The 23,098-nt window shown below is 43.9% G+C and overlaps 1 protein-coding gene across 14 annotated transcripts in view; it reads left to right on the forward strand.

Moving 5' to 3' along the window:
- RPGR (retinitis pigmentosa GTPase regulator) overlaps positions 1-23,098 on the forward strand; it is a 298,707-nt gene that overhangs the window by 67,370 nt on the left and 208,239 nt on the right. For all 14 annotated transcript variants that reach the window (XR_011559019.1, XR_011559020.1, XM_070750562.1 and 11 more), the window contains exon 5: positions 18,222-18,380. Coding sequence is in view for 12 of the 14 variants with exons in the window: in XM_070750562.1 (XP_070606663.1) it covers positions 18,222-18,380 (159 nt within the window). In the remaining 2 variants the exon portion in view is untranslated. The remainder of the gene's footprint in view (positions 1-18,221; positions 18,381-23,098) is intronic.

Below are 23,098 nucleotides of genomic sequence, written 5' to 3' on the forward strand. Positions count from 1 at the left end.
AGCTGGGGAGCGGAGCTGGGATGTCCCCAAGCGCGCGCGCTTTCCCCAGCAACGCGCGCGCGGTGGGGACTCCCTAGCTCCGCTTCCCAGCTGGGGAGCGGAGCTGGGATGTCCCCAAGCGCGCGCGCTTTCCCCAGCAACGCGCGCGCGGTGGGGACTCCCTAGCTCCGCTTCCCAGCTGGGGAGCGGAGCTGGGATGTCCCCAAGCGCGCGCGCTTTCCCCAGCAACGCGCGCGCGGTGGGGACTCCCTAGCTCCGCTTCCCAGCTGGGGAGCGGAGCTGGGATGTCCCCAAGCGCGCGCGCTTTCCCCAGCAACGCGCGCGCGGTGGGGACTCCCTAGCTCCGCTTCCCAGCTGGGGAGCGGAGCTGGGATGTCCCCAAGCGCGCGCGCTTTCCCCAGCAACGCGCGCGCGGTGGGGACTCCCTAGCTCCGCTTCCCAGCTGGGGAGCGGAGCTGGGATGTCCCCAAGCGCGCGGGCACCGCCCGCCCGCCCACGCTGTTGCTGGGGCCGCTTCCCAGCTGGGGAGCGGAGCTGGGGTGTCCCAGGGAAGCCTCTGGGGGAAGGGGGAAGACCCAGGGAAGCCTCTGCCCGGCGGGGAAACTCCACCATCTACGCATGCGTGGAAGGGCACGCATGCGCAGATGGTGAAGTTTACTTCCGGGTTGAAAACTCGCGAAATAGCCCTTTCGCGATACTTGAGGACGCGAAACTCGAGGGTTCACTGTATATCATTCTTCTTGTTTTTTTAATTTGTATGCCAACCACCTACCTGTTTTATTTGCGTTTTCAAATTGGTTTTGTTTGGCTATACTAATTTTACCAGCAATTTCATCTTGTATTAATAAATTAATATTATGTTTTAGTTTATTCTGTTCTTCTCTTAATTTTTCATTTTGTAGGTCTTTTTGCATTGCTATTTCTAAGTGTTTTATTTTATTTTTATATTCATTCAATTTTTTATCTTTAGATTTCTTTACTTTAGCTGAATATGCTATTGTTAGCCCTCTTATATATGCTTTCATAGTGTCCCATATGTTCTGGACTGTAGTATCGTTGTTCCAAATGTCCTGAAAAAATAATTTAAATTCTTGTTTGATATAATTAATGTAATCTTGTTCTTTAGTCAATGTTTGATTTAAAGTCCATCTGTAATATTCTTTCTTTGGTTCCTTTATCTTTATTATTATTGGGTGGTGATCCGCCCAAATATTTGGTCCTATTTCAATTTCTTCAATAATTTTTCCTATTTCCTTATCTGCACAAATCATGTCTATCCTTGACCATGACTTCTGGGGTGGTGAGTAGATTGTATATTCTAAATCCTGGATATGTCTTTCCCTCCATAAATCTGAAAGTCTGTGTTCTCTCACCATCTCAAAAAATTCTTTTGGTAAGGTTTTCCTCTCTTTATTTTTTTTTTAATTGTTTTATAGTCTTTTTGTCTATTATGTACCACATTGAAATCTCCAATAATACATATGTTTTTTCCTCTTATCTGTCTTACATGTTCTTCTAATTTTTTATAAAATTCTTTTTGATTTGAGTTTGTAGCACATATTACCATTAGGACTACACTTATTTCTTTGTTTCCTATTCTAATTCTTATGCTTAATATTCTTCCTTCCGTATCCGCATAGATTTGTTCAGGTTGAAGTTTTTCCCTAATATATGCAGCTATGCCCCCTTTTTTTGAATCTGTTAGTGCTGTAAATAGTTTACCTAATTTTTATTTTCTAACAATTTAGAGTCTTGATTTCTTATATGTACTTCTTGTAGGCATAATAATTTGGTCATTGTCTGTTTTCTTTTTATCGGTGAATTCAATCCGTTAATGTTTACTGAAAATAATTTTAGTGTTTTCTCCATATTTTTCTTTTTCTTTTTTCCTCTTTTCCTTTCCTTCTCTCTTCCTCTCCCTCCCCTCTTTCCCCCTCTGCCCCCCTCCCCTCCCCCCTCCTCTTCTCTTTCCTCTACTGTTGCTTTGTTATGATTCTTTCCTCCCTTTGTGTCTCCTCCCTGTCCTGTTCTCTTTCTCTCATTTTTTCCTCTGATTCTTCCAGCGTCTAATGGTCTGTATCCGAATTAGTGTCTCCTTCTTTTTCAAGATGTTGTCCGATAAAGTAATCAGCTTTTTCGAATGAGTCTATCTGAATTTTCTTCCCTTCCAAGTTATTAACAGTCCTTTTGGTATTAACCATTGGAATGGTATTTCCCTTCTCATGAGTTTGGCCGTTAAGTAGTGGTAATCTCTTCTTTTTTCTCTTATTCTTTTGGGTATCTGTTTAAGAACAATTATTTCTTTCCCCTGATACATTACTTTCCCATTTCTTGTTGTTTTGTAGATTTCATCTCTTATAGATTTCTTTGTAAAGCATACATGCACTTCTCTTGGTAATCTGTGGTTTTTAGCATAGTTGGTCTGAATCCTGTATGTCTCATCAATATGGTTTCTCACCTCCTCTTCTTCAATTTGTGTGTTTTCACTTATTAGTTCTGCTATTTTGTTAAATAAATCTTCTTCTGCGTTCTCTGGAATGTTCTGGAAATGCAGGAAATGTGCCGATTTCTCCATCTCCAACACTGCAATCGAGCCCTCCAGGTCTTTGTTGGCAGCTCTCAGTCTTCCCTCTGCTTCTCCAATTTTGTCTTCTGTTCTTACTGTATTAGTTTCTATTCTTTTTATTCTTTGTTCGTGGTTTATAATGATTTCTTGTATATTCTCCATTCACATCTCTAAACCTTCAATTTTCCCTGCCATTTTTTTGAAATTTTTATTTGTTTCCTCCTGGTTTTGTTTTATTGTTTCTTGTGTTGAAGCAGATTCCTGGCTTCGTACCATAAATTCTTGGATTAAATCTAGTGAAGTCTGTATTGATTGGAGAGAGGTTTTTTCTATTGTCTCCATTTCTATATTTGGTTTCTTGTTGGATGTAGAGGGAGTTCCAGGTGTAGATTTCTTCTGGTATTTAGAAAAGTTTGTTGACATATTCACAATTCTCTCTAGATGTTCCCAGATTTTTCTGTATTTATATTAAAGCTAGTACACAGATAATATAATGAGCAATACCAACTACTTAACGGAAGGAGTAGTAATCTTACTTTGAAGAATCAATCTATCAATCTTATCACAGTTATCGCACTTCCAAACTTATCAACTATTAATCAATAATTAATAATTAATAAATAAATTACAATAAATAACATTTTTAAAAGATCCTAGTTATATATCTATCTTTGTTAAATCAATAAATATACTAAATATTCTAAATATACTAAATATACCAATTTATCAGAAAGTCAGATATTTATATAAGAACAATAAATATGTCTATTTGATTTACTTTTAGAATAATATTGGAATAGAATATTGCTATATATTAGTTATTAAATAGTATTAATATAAACTTAATTATTCTATAGTATTTTATAAATTTCTATTAAGTATATTCACTATATTAAATGTTTCTTAATGTAACTAAATTTATGTATACTATACAGTTTTATAAACTATATAATTTGAAAGTTTGAAGATTATGTTCGCTATATTTCTATATTAGTCAATCAATTAATTTTTCCTCACAATCAGATCCCAGGAGGGAGAAATCAAGTAGGAATTAAACAAGAAGTGAACAGTTAAACAAGAAGTAAATAGAGGCACATAAAGATAAAAGGAAGAAAAGAAGGGGGGGGGGGCAAAGAAGAGAGATGAGCCAGAAAAAAAAGTAAAAGTAAAAGTGAAAGAGAGACAGAAGAGAAGAGGGGGCAGAGGACAACAATCACTTAGGGAAACTGTTGTGGTTGGCTCTGGCCCAGCTCCTGCCCCAAGGAATGTGGAGGTAGATGCAGGGGAAACATCAACATGTCATAGGCCTGTTTTATTGCCGACAGAGGCAGGTAGTGCAGTTTCCTCGGACAAAGAAGAAGGTGGGGGTGAATAGGAAGAGGGGGGCTTGGCACACAGCCCAGGAAGCCAATCTCCATTATCTTCGGTCGATTCGGATGGGGAAGTCTTGGACCCACGCAGGCGCAGAGTTATGTGTAGAAGAGACCAATTGAGGACATATTACAGGAGATAAGAGAGGCCACCTGTGTTTGGGTGGGGCTCTAGTAATTAGAGCTGCTGATACAAATAGCAACGTATTGATTTGGCCATTCTGGAAGATTATCTGATCGCAGTTCTTCAGGACCGTGTTTTGCTGTTTTCCAGACTTTGTTGATTTTTCATGCCTTTGAAATCAAAGCAGAGCAAAGTGTGTGTGTCTCACTTCGTTGGAAGAAGGAGGGCTGTGACGTTTCTTCACAGCTGCTAGCTAAGTACTTAAGGACTGATTAAGGGAATTGTACAGCCTACAAGGTTGTTTTGGGATGAGTGCTCTTTGCAATACAAAAAGGGTGCTTTGTTTCTTTTGAATTTTGTGATAAAGAACATTGTTTTGAATTTTCAAACCTGTGTGTGTCTCAAATTTGTACCCTTGAATTTTCAGGAGGCTCATACCAGAGAGCCCAGCAGAACAGAAACTGCAGCGATCAGAATTAAATTATTAAACTGTTACACTTAAATACTTAAATTATACAATTATGATTAGAGTTAAATTATAATTTTGTGAAGTTCGTTGGTTTCTCTTCAGATAAATGAATAAATTAATCTCCAGACAAAGGAAGTAAGTTCTCTAAGTTGCAAATTTAGTTCAGTTCAGTCTCCGATGGTCTCTCTCATAGAAGAAAAAGGCGTCTCCAGTCCTTCTGTCATGTGCACGCACACTCACCCTCACCCTCTCCTCGCCTGAACTTTCCCAATTTCTTTCAAAAAGGATTTCCCAAACCTCCAAGCTTTGCAGCCTCCAATTTCCAATTAATCTCGATCCTGATCTTGATCACCACTGCTTTTGGATCTCTCACATCTGACATGGCAAAGACGGCAAACACGTCAGGCACACTCGCCGCCGATCTTTCTCCGGTTTCCCTCCGATCCTTGGTCTCCCTCTGGTTCCCGACCACCAAACCGACCTCCAAACCGATCTCCGATCTCCAGTTCTCCACAGACATGCGTGCACACGTTCGAAGTTGACCACACGTTTGATGCTGACCACCGACCTCAGCTATTGCCTCAATGTCATTCTAATCCGTCTTCACCAATCTTCCGTCGACCACCATTCACTTCCGCCCACCATCAACAACTTCCTTTCACCTTCTTTGCACTTTTGGACTGCTCCGCTCTCTTTAATCGCCGAAAATTAAGAAATAGGAAACTCCCTGGGGTTTTATTTGTCCCAACTTTTTCCCCCCTCTGAGATTCTTCCGGGTAAGTAGATTTTAGTAGTTTAATAAGATCCGCTGATACCGCTGCTCCTCTTTTTTTACTTCCCAGATGTCAACTCAGCGCGCCAAGCCTTTGTGCCGGAGATAGACTCCGGCTCTTTTTTTCTGCCCAAATATAGGGATTTCGCCACCCGCAGTGGGGGTTCGCATCCCCCCCACTGTCGGAAACTTCCCCTTGCTCTAGCTCTCCTCACCGTGGAAAACTGACCCCGATTATACGGTTTTTCGGCGAAAAATCTTGAGTGTAAACCAGGAGCTTCTAGCCTACACGTCACTTCAGCTTGGCGCCACCCAGTTGAAATGGCTGTAGTTTTCACACACTCTGTGCATGCACACCTTGCGAACTCTTTTCTTTTTCACGCGCGAGAAGCACTGCTCTCCGCTTTCCTCCCGATCGTCAGTCCTTTTCCTGGACTGACGATCGGAAGTCTTGAAGACAGGCAAGATAGCCCTATCTTAACCTAACTTTATGGAACCCGCACGTTTCTCGCTTTCCCATGGGCTACTGCATAGCTCCCCCACCTGATTGCCCGGTCCCTGCCACAGCCACTCGCCCAAGCTGAGCCCACCACCCAACACAAGGCACCAATACAGATGACGGCTCTGTCCCTTCAGGCCCTGTTTGACTACCTCCTCAGCCTCATGATTCGGCGGCGGCAATGCTTTGCTAGAGTGGTTAACCTGGTGTGGGGTGGAGTTGCTCGCCTGAGCCACTTTTTGGCCTCCCAGGGGTGCTCCGCGGCCAACGCCCGCAGGTTTGGGGGGGAATCTCAGGAATTGCGCAGCTGGTGCCCTCTGCTCCAAACACCCAGCACCCTGCCCATGCCTGGAGTTGAGTTGCCGGCCTCCCGCCGAGGGTTGCTGGGTAGCCTCAGCAACATTCTATGTATAAGACGCGCCCAAATTTTAAAGTACTTTTTTGAGGTAAAAAGATGCGTCTTATATACAGAAAAATATGGTGTGTGTGTGTGTGTGTGTGTGTGTGTGTGTGTGTGTGTATGCAGTGGTACCTCTACTTAAGAACTTAATTTGTTCCATGACCAGGTTCTTAAGTAGAAAGGTTGTAAGTAGAAGCAAGGAATCAATATAAAAGCAAATAATGCGTGCGAACCCATTAGGAAAGAAATAAAAGTTCGGCATTTGGGTGGGTTCAGGAGGAGGAAGAAGAGGAGGATAGTCACTGCTGAAGGAAGAAGGTGAGGTGAGGGGAATCAAAAAAATCCAAAACTTTAAGGCTTAATAAAAAGGGACTCTGAGGTGGTGAGGAGGAGCACACAACTCCCATACATCCAGCGTGAGGCTGCCTCCCATACACTGCACCAGAGAGAGAAACCCAGGTGGGCAAGAGGGGGGAACCTCCCACTCCTTTGACTGAAAGGCGGCTGCTGCTACTACCTGCTTCCTCTTCCTTCCCATGCTGAAGGGCTCCCCTCTCCTCTTACTCGCTCGCTTTGTTGCTGGTGCCTTTCCTTCACTGTGGTGACTCCTCGATTTGGCTGAAGCCAAGTTGATTCAGCCAGGTCAAAGCACCCCTTTTTGCCTTTCCATACCCAGATGCTCTGAGAGGCAACTTCGCTCTGGGTGTATGGGAGGCAGCACGAGGGAGTCAGCACAGCTAAGTGGTTTATTCCCTCTCCAAGTGCCCAGAGAAGGGAAAATGCTCCGTTTGCTCTGGAGTGCCAAAGCGTCCTTAAGTGCCAACGAAAGGCTCCTCTGGCACCCCAGATAGTTGAGGTGTTAAGACACATGGAAAATAAAAAGGCTAGAAGATAGGAAAAAAAGAGAGGCTAAAAATAAGATAGAAACAAGAAGAGGGTTTTTTTAATGTCCAACCTTCTTAATCACTGTTTTATAAATCCAGATCTAAATCCAAGTCCTCTTTCTTCTTCGATTGTCTTATTCCTTCCCCTCTTTCCAGATCTCCCAAGCATCTCAAAATGGTGTCTCCCTTTGCACAATCAAGCTCTGGCTGTTTTTGCCCTCTTTTAATCTCCCAAGTTTTCAGCTCTTACTCCCTGTTTCCTTTCCAAAATCTTCTTCCTTTGTCCCTCGCCATTCTATTTTAATCCAAAATTCACTCACACCTTCATTTCACCGTCTCTTCTCATCTTTCCTCTTTCCCTTGCTGCACTTACTTTTACCTTCTTTTCGTTGTTCTCATTGCAAATTCACCTCTTATCAGTTCGATCTCTCTTAATTCACTTTCCTTCTCCAACTCACTTTCTGCTGATAAAGAGGTTTCACAATGTCTGTTTACAAATTTAGGTCAACAATATGTTTCACTATTCTATATTCTTCTGCCTCCTTATTAGGCTGGTAGCCACGTCTTCAGATCGGCCATTAGCAGGTCGATCTCTTTCCTGCCTGCTGTAAGGGGATTCCTTGCTCTATTCGGAAATCACCTTTCTTTTCCAGAAACTCCAGAGCCACCCCTCTCAACTGGTGCTGACCTTGTCTTAAACGGCCACAAAAGACAAAAAAAACTGGACGCGCCAGATGGAACTCCGTTGGCTTGATTGCACCGGCGTGACGTCAGTGCCAGAAATCCCCAGGCATATACTTTCCAATATCTCTTTCAAACTACATTCTGTAGGACAATGGTCGGCGAACTTAAATGGTCAAAGAGCCACTTGGGCCAGTTTCCCAGAGAAAACAAAACACCTGGAGCCACAAAATCTGGCTGGGCATGGCCAACTCGATGTCACTCACTTCCACTCAGTCACATGATACCCTACCCAGGTTTTGTGGCTCTGTGTTTTCTATGGGAAATAGCCGACGGAGCTCTCAGCGCAACCTGTGATGGAAGCTTTCCTCCACATCTACTGTCTCCCTGACTGGCTGTAATGGGGCCAGGAGGGTGCACATGAGAGGAGAAGGAGGAAGAGGAGGAAGTTGCGCTCATTGCAGCTGGTGAAAAGCCCGAAAGAGAGCAGGCAGGGCTTTCTGAAAATGAGAAGAGTCAGAGGCAGGGAGTGAGACTGAGAGAGTCACACACACACACACACACACACACACACACACACACCCCGAGTCTCTTTTTCTCTCTCCCAATCTCCTCCTCTCTGTATATCACTGTGTGTCTCTTTTCTGTCTTTCACTCCTTCTCTGTATCACTCTGGTTATCACTCTGTATGTTTTTCTCTATGTCTCTCCCCCCACTCCCCTCATATCTCTCCACCACGGCTGGGCAAGCCAGCAAACTCTTTTTGGTGTGCTTTGCTACCTTTTTTATTTCTTCTTTTTTGGAAATCCAGACTGACAGAGGAGCAATTGAAGCAGCAACTTCCCTTCAGCTGACTGTTCTCCTCCCCCTTCCTTCTCCTGTCCCCCTGACTGGCTGAAGTGGGGAGGAGGAGTTGCGCTCATTGCTACACCAGCCCAGCTTTCCAAAAGGAAGGAAAAAAAACAGCTGGCGAAAAGACAAAAAATAGCATGCAGGGTTTTACGAGAGTGAGAAGAGTCAGAGGCAGGGAGCGAGAGCAAGAGAGTGACTCTCTCTCTCTCTCCCCTCCCAATCTCTTTCTCTCTCTGGATATTACTGTGTGTCTCTCTTCTGTCTCTCACACTCTCTGTGTATCACTCTGTATGTTTTTCTCTATGTCTCTCTCCCCTCCCCTTCGGCTTTCTCTGCCGCGACTGGCCAAGCCAGCAATCTCTTTTGGGTGTGCTTTGCTACCTTTTTTATTTCTTCTTTTTGGAAATGCAAGCTGGCAGAAGAGCGATTGAAGCAGCAACTTCCATTTAGCTGACCGTTCTCCTCCCCCTTCCTTCTCCTCTTGCAACCTAGAAGCTTGCAACATTTTGCACTTAGAGAAGAAGCAGAAAAAGGGACTGGGAATCCAGTTTCCCTCCTGCTCTCCTTCCTGCTCTCCCAAGGTCTGTTAAGTCAGGGCTGAGAATAATAATAATAATAATAATAATAATAGTAATAATTTATTACATTTGTATGCCGCCCCTCTCCGAAGACTCGGGGCGGCTCACAACATAACCTCAATACAATATAAGTACAAATCTAATGTTAAAAAATTTAAAAACTAATTTAAAACACATTGTTATAAAAAACCTATATACTACACACTATACACACTCAAGCCAACTAAACATAAACATTATAAAGGTCAGCAACAAAAAGGAATGGGGGAGATTAATCCCCCCACACCTGGTGGCAGAGATGAGTTTTCAACATTTTGCGGAAGGCGAGGAGTGTAGGGGCAGTTTGAATCTCCAGGGGGAATTGATTCCAGAGGGCCGGAGCCACCATAGAGAAGGCTCTTCCCCTGGGTCCCACCAGACGGCATTGTTTTGTTGATGGGACCCGGAGAAGGCCAACTCTGTGGGACCTAATTGGCCGCTGGGATTCGTGCGGCAGAAGGAGGTCTTGTAGGTACTCTGGTCCAATGCCATGTAGGGCTTTATAGGTCATTACCAACAGTTTGAATTGTGACCGGAAATTGATCGGCAGTCAGTGCAAGCCGCGGAGTGTTGATGAAACATGGGCATATCTAGGAAAGTTTCCGAACACTTTTCAGAGGTAGCCCCATGTAGAGTGCGTTGCAGAACCTCGAGGTGATGAGGGCATGAGCGACTGTGAACAGAGACTCCCTGTTCAAATAGGGCAAAAACTGGTACACCAGGCGAACCTGGGCAAACGCTCATCTCGCCACAGCTGAAAGATGTTAGCTGTGGATCGAGGAGGATGCCCAAATTGCAGACCCTCTCTGAGGGGGTCAATAATTCCCCCCCTGGGTAATGGACAGACAGATGGACTTGTCCTTGGGAGGCAAAACCCACAGTCACTCCGTCTTGTCAGGGTTGAGTTTGAGCCTGTTGACACCCATCCAGACCCCAACAGCCTTCCTCTGCTTCACTGACTGGACATGGGGTGAAGATGTATAACTGGGTATCATCAGCATACTGATGATACCTCACCCCATGCCCTTGGATGATCTCACCCAGCTATTTCATGTAGATATTAAACAGCAGGGGGGAGAGGACCGACCCCTGAGGTACCCCACAAGGGAGAGACCTAGAGGTTGACCTCTGACCCCCCACTAACACTGACTGTGACTGACCGGAGAGGTAAGAGGAGAACCACTGTAGAACAGTGCCTCCCACTCTCAACCCCTCCAGTCGGCACAGAAGGATACTATGGGCGATGGTATCGAAAGTCGCTGAGAGGTCAAGAAACACCAGGACAGAGGATAAACCCCTGTTCTGGGCCCGCCAGAGATCATCCCTGCAAGGGGAGAAGATCTCCTTGCAGGGAAAGGCACTCAACGGGAAGCTGCCTTGCCCTGTTATCCTCCATCCCCAGTAGCTCTTCGAGCATGGAGGGCACAAACTCCAGCCTGAAGTGGCAGAAAGTGAAGGCTGTCTTACGTTCTGCTAAGGCATGTACAGGGCGCTTTGCTCCTGCACTCTCTGGTGACCCTCCTCCTCCTCCCTCTTGTGACATCCTGTCTGGCTGTAGCTGAGCCAGGAGCATGCGCACATACAGAGATACCCTCTCTAAGCTAGCGGCCACCCACCCTGTGTCGGGATGGAGTGACCCCCTTACCTTAGACAAGGCGCTCAGCCCATGAGGAGTGAGCCGGGAGCTTCCAGAGGTGATGGATATTGAAGTACAGACAAATCATGTTCGAATGAACAATTAGTTTTTATTAGAAAAGTATAAAAACAATAAAAGTCTGAAGAGACATAAAAAGCACATCCTCTGGCTAAGGATGTACGGAGGAAAGATGTCTCCTAATTAAGGACCGCCCTTCTTCTTCAAGAAGAGACAGGATGTGAGCAAACAGGTTACATCACACAGGAGGAGCTACCTTACTAGACAGAATTAACTCTCTAACTACTGGATGTTTCTCAATGTCGTTGGGGGCTGGCAATTTCCAGCGCGACACCCCTTCTTTGTCAGTCATCAGAGACAAGAGGGACATCAGGACATCAAGACATCAATTCACTTAAGGCACAATTTGTTGGTGAGGTATTCATGTTGATCAGCTGGCAGTGGCTTATTCAGCAAGTCAGCGATCTGCTCAGTAGTAGCCACATACTGAAATTTCACGAAACCATCTTTCACCTTCTCTCGGATATTTTGATACCGAATGTGAATGTGCCGTGAACGAGCTCCAACAAATTCAGCTTCAGCAATGAATGCAACTGAAATATTATCCTCCATAATAACAATTGGTGTCATAGGACCTTTCCAAATACTATCAATGAGAGGAAAAAGAGACATTAATGCATTACAGCAATCAGAAACACATGCATATTCAGATTCAGTTGAAGAGCAAGAAATAAACTTCTGCTGCCTAACTTTCCAAAAGAAAGGACAACCATTTAAAAACATGATATAACCAGAAGTACTTTTTCGTGTTTCTGTGTCACTTGCCCAGTCAGCATCAGCATAACAAATCACTTCAGGGTACCCAACATGATCTGGCTCAAGGTACAGCTTCTTGCCTTTCGTGAGCTTCATGTATTTGAGCAGCTTCTTTATGCAAGACCAATGAAACGTGGTAGCCTTTCCAACGTATCTGGACAGTAGATTCACACTCAGTGAAATGTCAGGTCTCGTCCAGCTGCTGATGTACAATAGCGATCCAATCACTGACCGGTACAATGTTTTGTTCTCAAAATCAGGATACTCTTCTCGGGTTAACCTGTAAAAGTCAGTTTGCATAGGAGAACGACAAGTATGCGCATCAGACATGTTACAATTTTGCAAAAGCTGGTCAACCTTACTTTCTTGTGAAAGAGAGAACCCCTTCTCAGTTTTCTCAAACTGAACACCTAGATAATCATTGATATGCCCTAGGCTTTTCAAGGTGAAATGTTTCTCAAGGCCCTTAGCAAAAGTTTGACTAGTGCTTTCATTGAGACCCACATAAACAATATCATCAACATAAACAAGAACAATTTCATAAGTCTTACCTTGCCCTTTTGTGAACACGCATCCATCAGATTCGGACTTAATAAAGCCCATTGAATTTAGCTTTTGGGATAATAATTTGTACCAGCAGAGGGCGCTCTGCTTGAGGCCGTATAAAGACTTGCTCAGAGACCAAACCTCTCCTTCTCGGTTCTGGAATCCAGGAGCACCCTTGACGTAGATCTCTTCATTCAGATCAGCGTTCAAATAGGCAGTCTCTACATCAAACTGAAAAACCTCTAAACCCAAAGCAACAGCAGTGATTAGGGCAATCTTGACACTTTCATTTCTGACTGTGGGTGAGTATGTATCTGTGTAGTCTTCCGGATAAACTTGAGAAAATCCTTGAGCTACGAGTCTAGCTTTGTACAGCTTTTCCTCATTAGGTTTTTGTTTGACCTTATACACCCAGCGTGTGCCAATGACTTTCTTCTTGTTAGGAGGCTCCATCTTCTGGAACACATTAAGTTTCTTTAAACAGTCCAGTTCGTGTTCCATAGCCTCATGCCATTTTTCTTGTTCAGAGTCAGGCAAAAGTTTGATCTGGTGAAAATGATCAGGTGGAAGTGTAAGATTGTTACACATGAAAAGATAAGGAGAGTCAGATACTTGCTGTGCAAATCTCTTTGGAGGAGTTCCTTTGGTAGTTCTCTTGGAACGTCTGGGAACGCTGGTCCATCCTTCATCATCATCTCCGCCTTCAAGTTCATCACCAGGGGTTTCCTCGGCAACTGTCGAAGGCTGTTTATCATCTGGAACATCAGGAATATCTGCCACAGCTCCCTGGGCATCAGGACTCTGCACACTTTCCTTAGGAAAATAAACTGAAGTATCATTACTATGTATACTGGACCAATTTGTGTCTTCCTCAAATTTGGCTGAATTAGAAATGTAAACTCTGTGATGAGAGTCAGCAAATTTGTGGTACTTGGAGACTTCATCAAAGCCGATGAATCTCATTCTTTCTGACACAGGACCTCCTTTTCTTCTCTGTTCAACTGGAATGTTAACAGTGGCATAACAACCAAAAATGTAAATATTTTGAATGTCAGGTTTCTTGCCATGGAGCAAGTAATAAGGAGTGTCTTGAATGACGCTGCTCCATGTTCTGTTAACAATGTAATTAGCATACCTTAATGCTTCGCCCCAGTATGAAAAGTCCACGTTTGCATCCTCAATGAGACAACGAAACATTGTCTGCAGAATCCCGTTCCTGCGTTCGCACACACCATTCTGCTGCGGCGTCCCGGGTGATGAGGTCTGCTGGCGGATTCCATTCCTGGCCATCCATCCTTGGAACTGTTGCGACATAAATTCGCCTCCACGATCACTTTGAATCCGCTTGATCCAGACGTCGTGTTGGGTAAGTATCTCTGCAGCAAAGCCTTTAAAAGCCTCAAACGCCTCTGATTTTTGTTTTAAAAGAAAAACATAGCCAAATCGTGAGTAACTGTCAACTACAGTTAAGAAATACTTACGTTTACCAACAGTAGGCCGAAATGGACCGACAACGTCGGTATGGACCAATTCAAAGATGCGTGTACACAGCCGGACAGCAATTTTTGGAACTGGGGAGTGCCGGGATTTTGCAGAATTACAAATTTTACAATCTAGGTAAACCTTGCAAGCCCCATCAATTGTGAAACCATCAACATATTCAGACATCTTTGCTAAGACGGGGTAAGAAGCATGCCCCAAGCGACGATGCCATCTGTGAATGCACCTGGAATGAAAAGATTTGTTTGTTAACATATGTTTAACATTTTTAACAGCATTAGGAACCTCAGGGGTTTCATTGGTTTTAGGAACCTTTGAACTAGCAGTGGCACCAGGGTTTCTCTCTGGACCTGTGCATACGCCCTTTGGAACGCTTATACTTACACTACCTTTGCTGGCAGGTTTGGGTTGCAAATAAAAGACACCTTTGATGGGGATGGCAGTAGCAAGAAGTTTGCCATCCTTGATAATGTTGGTGTCAACAAGTTCATAGTTTATTACAACCTTCAATTCTTCTCTCAGGCAATATCCACTAAGGATGTTGTTCTTGGCAGTTGGAACGTAGAAAACATTTGAGATAAGGGAGTCCAGTTCTTTGACGAAGACTTTTCCTTTTCCTTCCACCTTGGAACGTAGATCACCAACTCCAAACACTTCTTTGACATCTGTCGGGTGTAGCTCACTGAAGGATTCCTTCCGGTACGCGATGTGTGCCGCTGCTCCGCTGTCTAGGGTCCATAACTCACGAATGTCGTAGAGTGGACTCTTGTCAGGAACAATGCTGAGGTGGATGGTACCAACATAAGTAGGTTTCTCATCTTTGGAGTCTTTGGGAGTTGACTTTGCAGCTCCAGAACTCTTTCCTCTGGATCCTTTCTTGTGTGCGCCTTTAGGCTGGGTTGGATAAGGTGGATGATCAGTCTCGCCAGACTTCACACTTTGCACATCAGGAGATTTGCGAGTGTCATCCTTCTTAAAAGGTTTCTGGCGTGAGTACTTTGGAGTACTTGTTTTCTGCTGACCGCCCTTGGCCAAGTTAGATTTAAATGCTGCTGACATAGGTCTAAGGCCAGTGTTCAGCAACTCTGCTTCTTCAGTTAGCATGTTACAGAGTCTCTGAGTAGATTTAAAAGGCAGTGGATATCTGCTGAATCTGTCAACAACCTTCTTCCATTCAGGAGTACATGGGTTGAACAAAACATCAGAGTCTATAGACATGAGTATAAAGATCAGTCCTATCCTGCAAAGCCATACTTTAAAATCCAGTTGATTTGGTAACAGCACAAACTCACCTTTCAGTGTAGGAGAGGTGATGGTATGCCTTGTTGATGCAGTCAGCTGGACCGCTTGGAGTTGCTGGGGTTGAGCCCCAACTCCTCCTGGCAAACCTTGTGGCTGTCCCATCTGGGGAAGTTGCGCTTGTATCTGTGGGATGAAGACTGGAGGTCTCTGCGATGAAACAGAAGTATCTGGAACATGAGGGACCAATTGCCTTTGCATCTTAGCTGTGAGGGAAACTCTAAATTCATTAGGCTTCACTTCAAATGCATTTGTTTCAGGAATTAACTGTGCCTTTGGCGCATTCCATCCACTAGTGGCCGCTGCTGCGTAACTTGTAGCAGTGGGGGAAAGCCCCCCTTCTCGGCTTGCAGTTTTAAATTGCAAAGGGACCATTTTTTTATCTTCGGGCTGGGTAGCCCTCCCTTCTTGGAAAGGAATGTGTTCTATGTTAGAGCTTGGCGGAAAAAAGTGTGTGACCACGGGAGGATTTACGATGTGCACATGCGTATCTTGGGGTGAGTGGGAGGAATGGATTCCTTCTATCTCTCCCTTTGGAGAATGAGCACGTGAACTACCTCTCAGGGACATAACCTCCATCTTTTCTGTAATAAGTTTAAGCTGAAGTTTCTTCAGAGATCGTAATTCAGTCCTGGCATTATCAGCCTTTTTTAAATAACTGAAATAGATTTCTTGCTGCTCTATATTTTTCATTGTAGGAAGGTTATCAAAGTGGAGACAGACTGATTCCAAAGCATGAATCTCCTTCTCATCCTTCTCAATGAGCTGCTCTATTGTCTGCAAGTTTAGGGAAGTTCCTTTTATGTTAGCAGAAGCGAGAGAGCTGAAATCATCTAGGTGCCTTGTCTTGGCTTGTGCTTTAACATGCGTGCCAGATGATTGTGAGGGGAAGAGAGTTAAAGTTTCCTCCTCCTCATCTTCGCTAGGATTAATGGAAAGACTGCCGGAGGGCTCACCCTGGGTAGTTTTACAATCCTGTTCCCTGGTTTCTACATCATCAATGAAGTAAGATTCACTTACGGTTTGTTGAATGCAGGCGTCAGCTGGAAGAACTTCCTTCTCACCGTGCAAAGACATTGTAGGATTCCTTTTACAATCGGTTACACGAATTGTCTCCTTGAGTTGGGCCAACTGGTCACTCGTGAGGGAATCCACGTAGGATTGCGTGAGAGGATTACGTTTCTTTTTCGCTGGCATTCGGGAAAAATCCTAGGAAGCTTACGGGGTGTAAGCGGGGTCTATTACTTCAATAAAAGCCGTGCTCTGGCTACCATGTCGGGATGGAGTGACCCCCTTACCTTAGACAAGGCGCTCAGCCCGTGAGGAGTGAGCCGGGAGCTTCCAGAGGTGATGGATATTGAAGTACAGACAAATCATGTTCGAATGAACAATTAGTTTTTATTAGAAAAGTATAAAAACAATAAAAGTCTGAAGAGACATAAAAAGCACATCCTCTGGCTAAGGATGTACGGAGGAAAGATGTCTCCTAATTAAGGACCGCCCTTCTTCTTCAAGAAGAGACAGGATGTGAGCAAACAGGTTACATCACACAGGAGGAGCTACCTTACTAGACAGAATTAACTCTCTAACTACTGGATGTTTCTCAATGTCGTTGGGGGCTGGCAATTTCCAGCGCGACACCCTGCACATGCCTTTCCTGTGCTTTGGCACTCACTTGACAAAGGTCTCCCTGTGCGTGTGCATACTCTCGGCTCAGCTACAGCCAGGCAGGGGTCATGAGGGGAGGAGGGGGCGGAGGATTGCCCAAAGGGAAATGTTTGCCGCTGCTGGCGATCATCCCTCAGCCCGGATTTCCCAAAATATCCAAAATAATATGAAAAGCAGCGAGGGGTGGGGTCAACCAGTGACAGGACAGCAGAGGGCCCAAAGAGCCACTTGTGGCTCGTGAGCTGTGCTTTGCCGACCCTTGCTGTAGGATATATAAATACTGATTCAGCATTGAGTTTAGTCAAGAGGGCAAAAGATACTTGAATTGAAACCAAATTTGTCATTGTTAACTGATGCTCATTATTTAAGAATATTTTAAAATGCTTTTCAAATGTAGTGGACAAGTCAATTTATATTTGTGTTAGAACTAATTTTATTTTTGTTGCTGTTATTTTTTTGTAGTAAAAGCTTATTTGTGTAATAAAATTACATCCGTGCAATGATTGGTATAAATGTCCTATCAGGAGGAACATGTAATGTTATGAATGTAGGATAGAGAATTACAAGGGAATGAAATTAAACTGAGAGTGAAATTTTAAATATTACTCTTCATGAGTTATGTAACTATTTTTAAGAAAAAATACCCTTCATTGCCATGCAAAGAAAATAGTGTGTTTTTCAGAGTTTTTATGACCCTTAAAAAGAAATAAGCCAAAAAATGAAGCCTAAACCATGCTTTACCACATCTAACATTTTTAAAAAAGTTAAAAAGCAGTATCTGATATGAATAATAAATGGGGATAGGAAAGGAATTCTTCCATTTCTCTTGGTTTCAATTTATTAATTGTTAGTATAGTGAATTGAGCCAGAGGGAGAACCATATCACCTTTAAAAATCTTAGCCCTGTATTCTCAGGCTAATCATAGATAACTCTAACTCCTACATACCTCATTTCTGATTTTAGATAACATATATTCATAGTTACAAGTGGAATGTATATACTGTACATGAAACAATGATTGATTGAATCCATACATTTTAAGTTTTTTAAAATTCCAAACCTCCTTTTCTTCAACTCCCAATTGAGAATGAAGGAAATGCAATGAATGAAATCATTCCTGTTTTAAAAATCTAGGTTCCAGACATGAAGAAAGTCTTGTAACTGATGCATGATCCAAAGGAGTAATAGGCTCTCCTGTTAGACAACCATTTTATACTTCTTAGCTTTTAGACAGCCTTTTTCTGGAATATTTTAATTTGGATTTCTGCACTGAGCTGATTGGTGGGCCTATGGCTTAAATGGTCTCTTATGATTCTGTGATTCTAGTTTGCATAGTCGAATTCCACTAGAGTTAAACTGTAGACAGCAACTTCTGCAGATAACCATTTAACAGTTGTAATTAGTCTTAAAGACAACATGAGACTGTAATATGTTCTTTATTTGATTTGTTTTTTACCCTTCAAGTGAAATGTACTTATTTTGGTTGTGCTTTTTTCTACACAGAAAAAGGGAACCTATATGCCACTGGGGGTAACAGTGAAGGACAACTTGGATTAGGAGGCACAGAAGAAAGAAGTGGATTTCATCTAGTTAGTTATTTTACCAGTCAGCACAAGATCAAACAGTTAGCAGCTGGATCCTACACATCAGCAGCATTAACTGGTGAGCCCAGTAGTGACTTATATGAAAGTTATGTTGAAGAGAAAATTAGTTGGAAGTTTAAGTATTTTTCCATTAGATCTTTATGGAAGCCAAAAATAAAAAATATTTAGTCTATCAAAGGACTTCCTCCCCTCCTCCCATAAAATAGAGTGAGAAATATAGACAAAAAGTTGCAGTAAGCTTTCTTATAAGGGCATATTGTACTGGAGTCTAAAGCGTTCTTAACGATTTGTAAGTAATGTCCATAAATACATAGAAACATAGACAACTGACAGCAGAAAAAGACCTAATTGTGACTGTGGCCCATTGTGTCTTCACTTTGAGTTATTTTCCTTGCCTTTGTTTTGTTTTTAATTTATTTTTAATTTTTTGTTGGATGATGGAAGCATGTTTAAACTCAGTTACTGATGATTAGCATGGCATTGGCATTCTTCAGTCTCGTAATTCTATGGTGTCATACTCTGGAAAGAGTTCCTAAAACAGCATCTAGTGTGGCTAAAAAGGCCAATCCGAGAGTGGCAATTCCTTTCACACTGAGGGCAGATACATTCTGTCCCCTGCCTGGCCCCCAGATTTTGCTGGTTCGGGGACTGCCTCTTTGCCTCAGCCTGCAAAACAAATGTTTCTTAGAGATGGAGAAGGCCATGCTGCGTCTTTAGCCTCCAAGCTGAACGATCAGAGGTCAAGGTTTCCCAGCTGTTAATGTCCATTCCCAAGGCCTTCAGATCCCTCTTACAGATGTCCTTATATTGCAGCTGTGGTCTCCCTCTGGGGCGCTTTCCCTGCACTAATTCTCCACATAGGAGATCTTTCAGAATCCAACCATCGGCCATTATCACAACGTGCCCAAGCCAGTGTAGACATTTCAATAGTCCAGTACTTCTCAATTATTTTCTGTTACGCCCTCCACCCCAGGAAGAAGTAAATTCTCTGATTTGGGCCCCAATGGAATTTTAGTGTTAATATTTATTATTTTACTTATTATAAGTTGTAAGCAAACTATTGGCTGAGGAAGGCTGTTCTAACCACTTACTTGGGAGTAAATCACACTGAACTCAGTGGATTCTGTTTTTGGTTAGACAGGCATAGGCTACTGTGGTTAGGACCTTCTTTTGACACGAGGCTAGGCCAGCTTAATGAAGCTGATGTTTTGGGGCCTGGCCCATAAGCGTTCGCCTCTGCCGGCACTCACAGAAAATAGTGTGGAAGGAGACTTTAGGGTGCAGTTTGAAGCTTTCCCCCATCTGCAAAGGATGGGCCTCCTTGTCCAGCAGCAGGTTCGCCATGCCATTCATGGCTACTGCAGTGCCCGCTGAGAACAAAAAGAACCTGAGTAGCCGCCCCGCCCCACCTGGCCACCTTCTCTTCCAGGCTCAGAGCAGCATGCAAATGTGAAAACACTTCCCGTCTGTGGGAATTGATCAAGAGGGACTATGCGTGTTCCCCGGGGCCACGTGCACCTCCCTGGCACTCTCCACCCGCAAGGGGGTGCCTGCCCCACTATTTGAGAAGCATTGCAATAGTATATACATGTTAGAAATTCCATTATGTTCCCAAACTATGCTATTTGGAACTTTGCCATGCCAAAGATACTTCAGAGACAGTGCATATGGAAAGTTTTTAACTTTTTATTCTTCCATGTGTAAAGGGTCCAAGACTTCCTGCAATACAGGAGTGTGTTCAGGATGCAGGCTCTATAGTCCTGGATCTTTGTATGTTCCATCAGCTTCTTATTATGCCATACTCTCTTTAAGACTCTAGATCAGTGGTTCCCAACCTTTTTTTGGCCATGCGCGACATCTCTAAAATCCTGACATAATGCTCCCTCCCCCCGTGACATATAATTCTTACTGTTCAAAAAGTGAACTCCTATTCACATGGAGGAAACCTGAAAGGACATTAACTTGGTTTAAACAAGGTTTTAATTGCCCCCCTGTGGGGCATGGGCCCTCTGTTGGGAACCACTGATCTAATATGTGTTGTGGTTAGCTCTGGCCCAGCTCCTGCCCCAAGGACTGTGGATGTGGGGAAGACATCCACATGCTGCAGGCCTGTTTTGCCCCCGGTGGAATCTGATGATGAAGGCTCCTCTGACCAAGAAGACATGTGTGACAGGGAGGAGGAGAGTGTGGCAGACAGCTCAGAAGGAGATCAATAATCTAGCTCCTCCTTGGATTCAGAACAAGAGTTAATGATACAGCCACGCATGCGGAGAGCGATGCATAGGCAACAACAACTGAGAGATTATTATCAAAGAAAATGAGGCCACCTGTGGTTGGATTGGGCTGTGGTAATTAGTGAGGCTGCTATAAATAGCAGCCTGTGGGTTTGGCCATTGTGGAGGATTATCTGATCGTTGTGTTTCGTGCCTACTTTGCTGACTTTGACCTTTTGTGTGCTGATTTCCCCCCGCTTTGAAACTAAACCAGAGCAAAGTGTGTTTCACTTTGTGAAAGAAGAAGGACTGTGAATTGCCTCACAGCTGCAAGCTAAGTATAACAGAACTGATAAGGGACTTGTACAAATTATCAGTTTGTTTGTAGACGAGTGCTCTTTGCTATACAAAAAGAAGGCTTAGTTTAAGTGAATTTTCATTATAAAGAACATTGTTTTGAATTTTCAAATGTGTGTGTGTCTGAAATTTGTACCTGTGAATTTTCGGGAGGAGTCTACCAGAGAGCCCGACAGAACAATATGGTGACCACATTACCAATACATTTGTTCAGCCCATTATCTAGAGAGAGAGTGTTGGTGGATGAGTGCACTCACACATGCAGCTCCATTGGCAGCTTGCGCAAGTTGAGCTGCGACGTGCATTTGCCCTCTGCTTGCACGGTCTGGTTCCAAACAGGCACAGCCTGGTCCTGGGCTGTGACCCAAGGGTTGGGGACTCCTGCTCCAGGCTGTACATATTCAGTTCCTCCAGTCTCTCCTTATATGTTTTGTTCCACAATTTTAACACCATTTTTGTTGTCCATCTCTGAACTCACTCAATCTTATTTTTAAGTGAATCTCCAGAACTGATCAAGAGTATTCTAAACGGGGTCTAACTAAAGTCCTTTATAGAGGGATTCAAACTTCCTTTTTCCTGCTGGTGAATCCCTCTGGTCAGCAGTGGTTCTCAACCTTGTTTGTTTATTAAATTTGTATGCCACCCCTTTCCGAAGACTCGGGGCGGCTCACAACAGAACAGTAACACAAAATATTACAAATTTAACAATAAAATTTAAAAATCGATTAAAAAACATTGATAACATAACCAATATTCTAAAATCACCAACTACACAATCATACACATTCAACCCAATCCATCATACAACAGAAGTTGGAAAACACAACAAAGGGGGGAGGTAATTATCCCCACGCCTGGCAACAAAGGTGAATCGTCAGGATTTTATGGAAGGCGAGGAGGGTGGGGGCCGTTCGAATCTCTGGAGGGAGTTGGTTCCAGAGGGCCGGGTCCGCCACAGAGAAGGCTCTTCCCCTGGGCCCCACCAGCTGGCATTGTTTAGTCGACAGGACCCAGAGAAGGCCAACTCTGTGGGACCTAATCGGCTGCTGGGATTCGTGCAGCAGAAGGTGGTTCCAGAGGTATTCTGGTCCGATGCCATGTAGGGCTTTATAGGTCATAACCAACACTTTGAATTGTGACCGCGGAGGCCGCGGAGTGTTGAGGAAACATGGGCATACCTAGGAAAACCCATGATTGTTCTTGCAGCCACATTCTGCACTATCTAAAGTTTCCGAACACTTTTCAGAGGTAGCCCCATGTAGAGAGCGTTGGAGTAGTTGAACCTCAAGGTGAATGAGGGCATGAGTGACTGTGAGCAGTGACTCCCTGTCCAAATAGGGCTACAACTGGTGCACCAAGCGAACCTGGGCAAACGCCCTCCTCGCCACAGTCGAAAGATGGTGCTCTAATGTCAACTGTGGATTGAGCAGGACGCCCAAGTTGTAGACCCACTCAAAGAGGGTCAATAACTCCCCCCACAAGGTGATGTACGGACAGATGAAATTGTCCTTGGGAGGCAAAACCCACAGCCACTCCGTCTTGTCAGGGTTGACTTTTCAGAGGTTGTCCCATGTAGAGAGCATTGCAGTAGTCGAACCTTGAGGTGATGAGGGCATGAGTGACTGTGAGCGGTGCAAGTAGGTGCAAGTAGGGCTGCAACTGGTGCACCAAGCGAACCTGGTCAAATGCCCTCCTCGCCACAGCTGAAAGAGGGCCTTTCTAATGCTGCGACCTCTTAATACACTTCATGTTGTGGTGACCTCCAACCATAAGTCTAGCACAAATTCTTCAAACAGAGCTTTAAGCTGATTGGCAGAAGGTCACAGAGACACACCCACTGTAAATGCCTGATTGGTCAGATTATAAAAATATGTTCCAGGGCGCCACAGAATAGAAGCTTTGGTTCCTAACACCATAGGAAATTTGTCTTTTTCCATGGTCATAGGCGACCCCTGTGAAACGGTTGTTCGACCCCCAAAGGGGTTCCGAGCCCCAGGTTGAGAACCACTGCTCTACTGATATATCCAGAATTCTGTTTGCCTTCACAGCCTGGACATTGTTTATTTACTTTGCAGTTCTCTGTAATGAGCACACCTATATCTGTGTGACACTATATCCCCAATATTGTACCCTGCCATAATATAGACCAGTGTTTCCCAACTTTGGCAACTTGGAGATATTTGGACTTCAACTCCCAGAATCCCCC

This window comes from Erythrolamprus reginae, chromosome 4 (assembly GCF_031021105.1).
Source record: "Erythrolamprus reginae isolate rEryReg1 chromosome 4, rEryReg1.hap1, whole genome shotgun sequence".
NCBI classification, from domain to species: domain Eukaryota; kingdom Metazoa; phylum Chordata; class Lepidosauria; order Squamata; family Dipsadidae; genus Erythrolamprus; species Erythrolamprus reginae.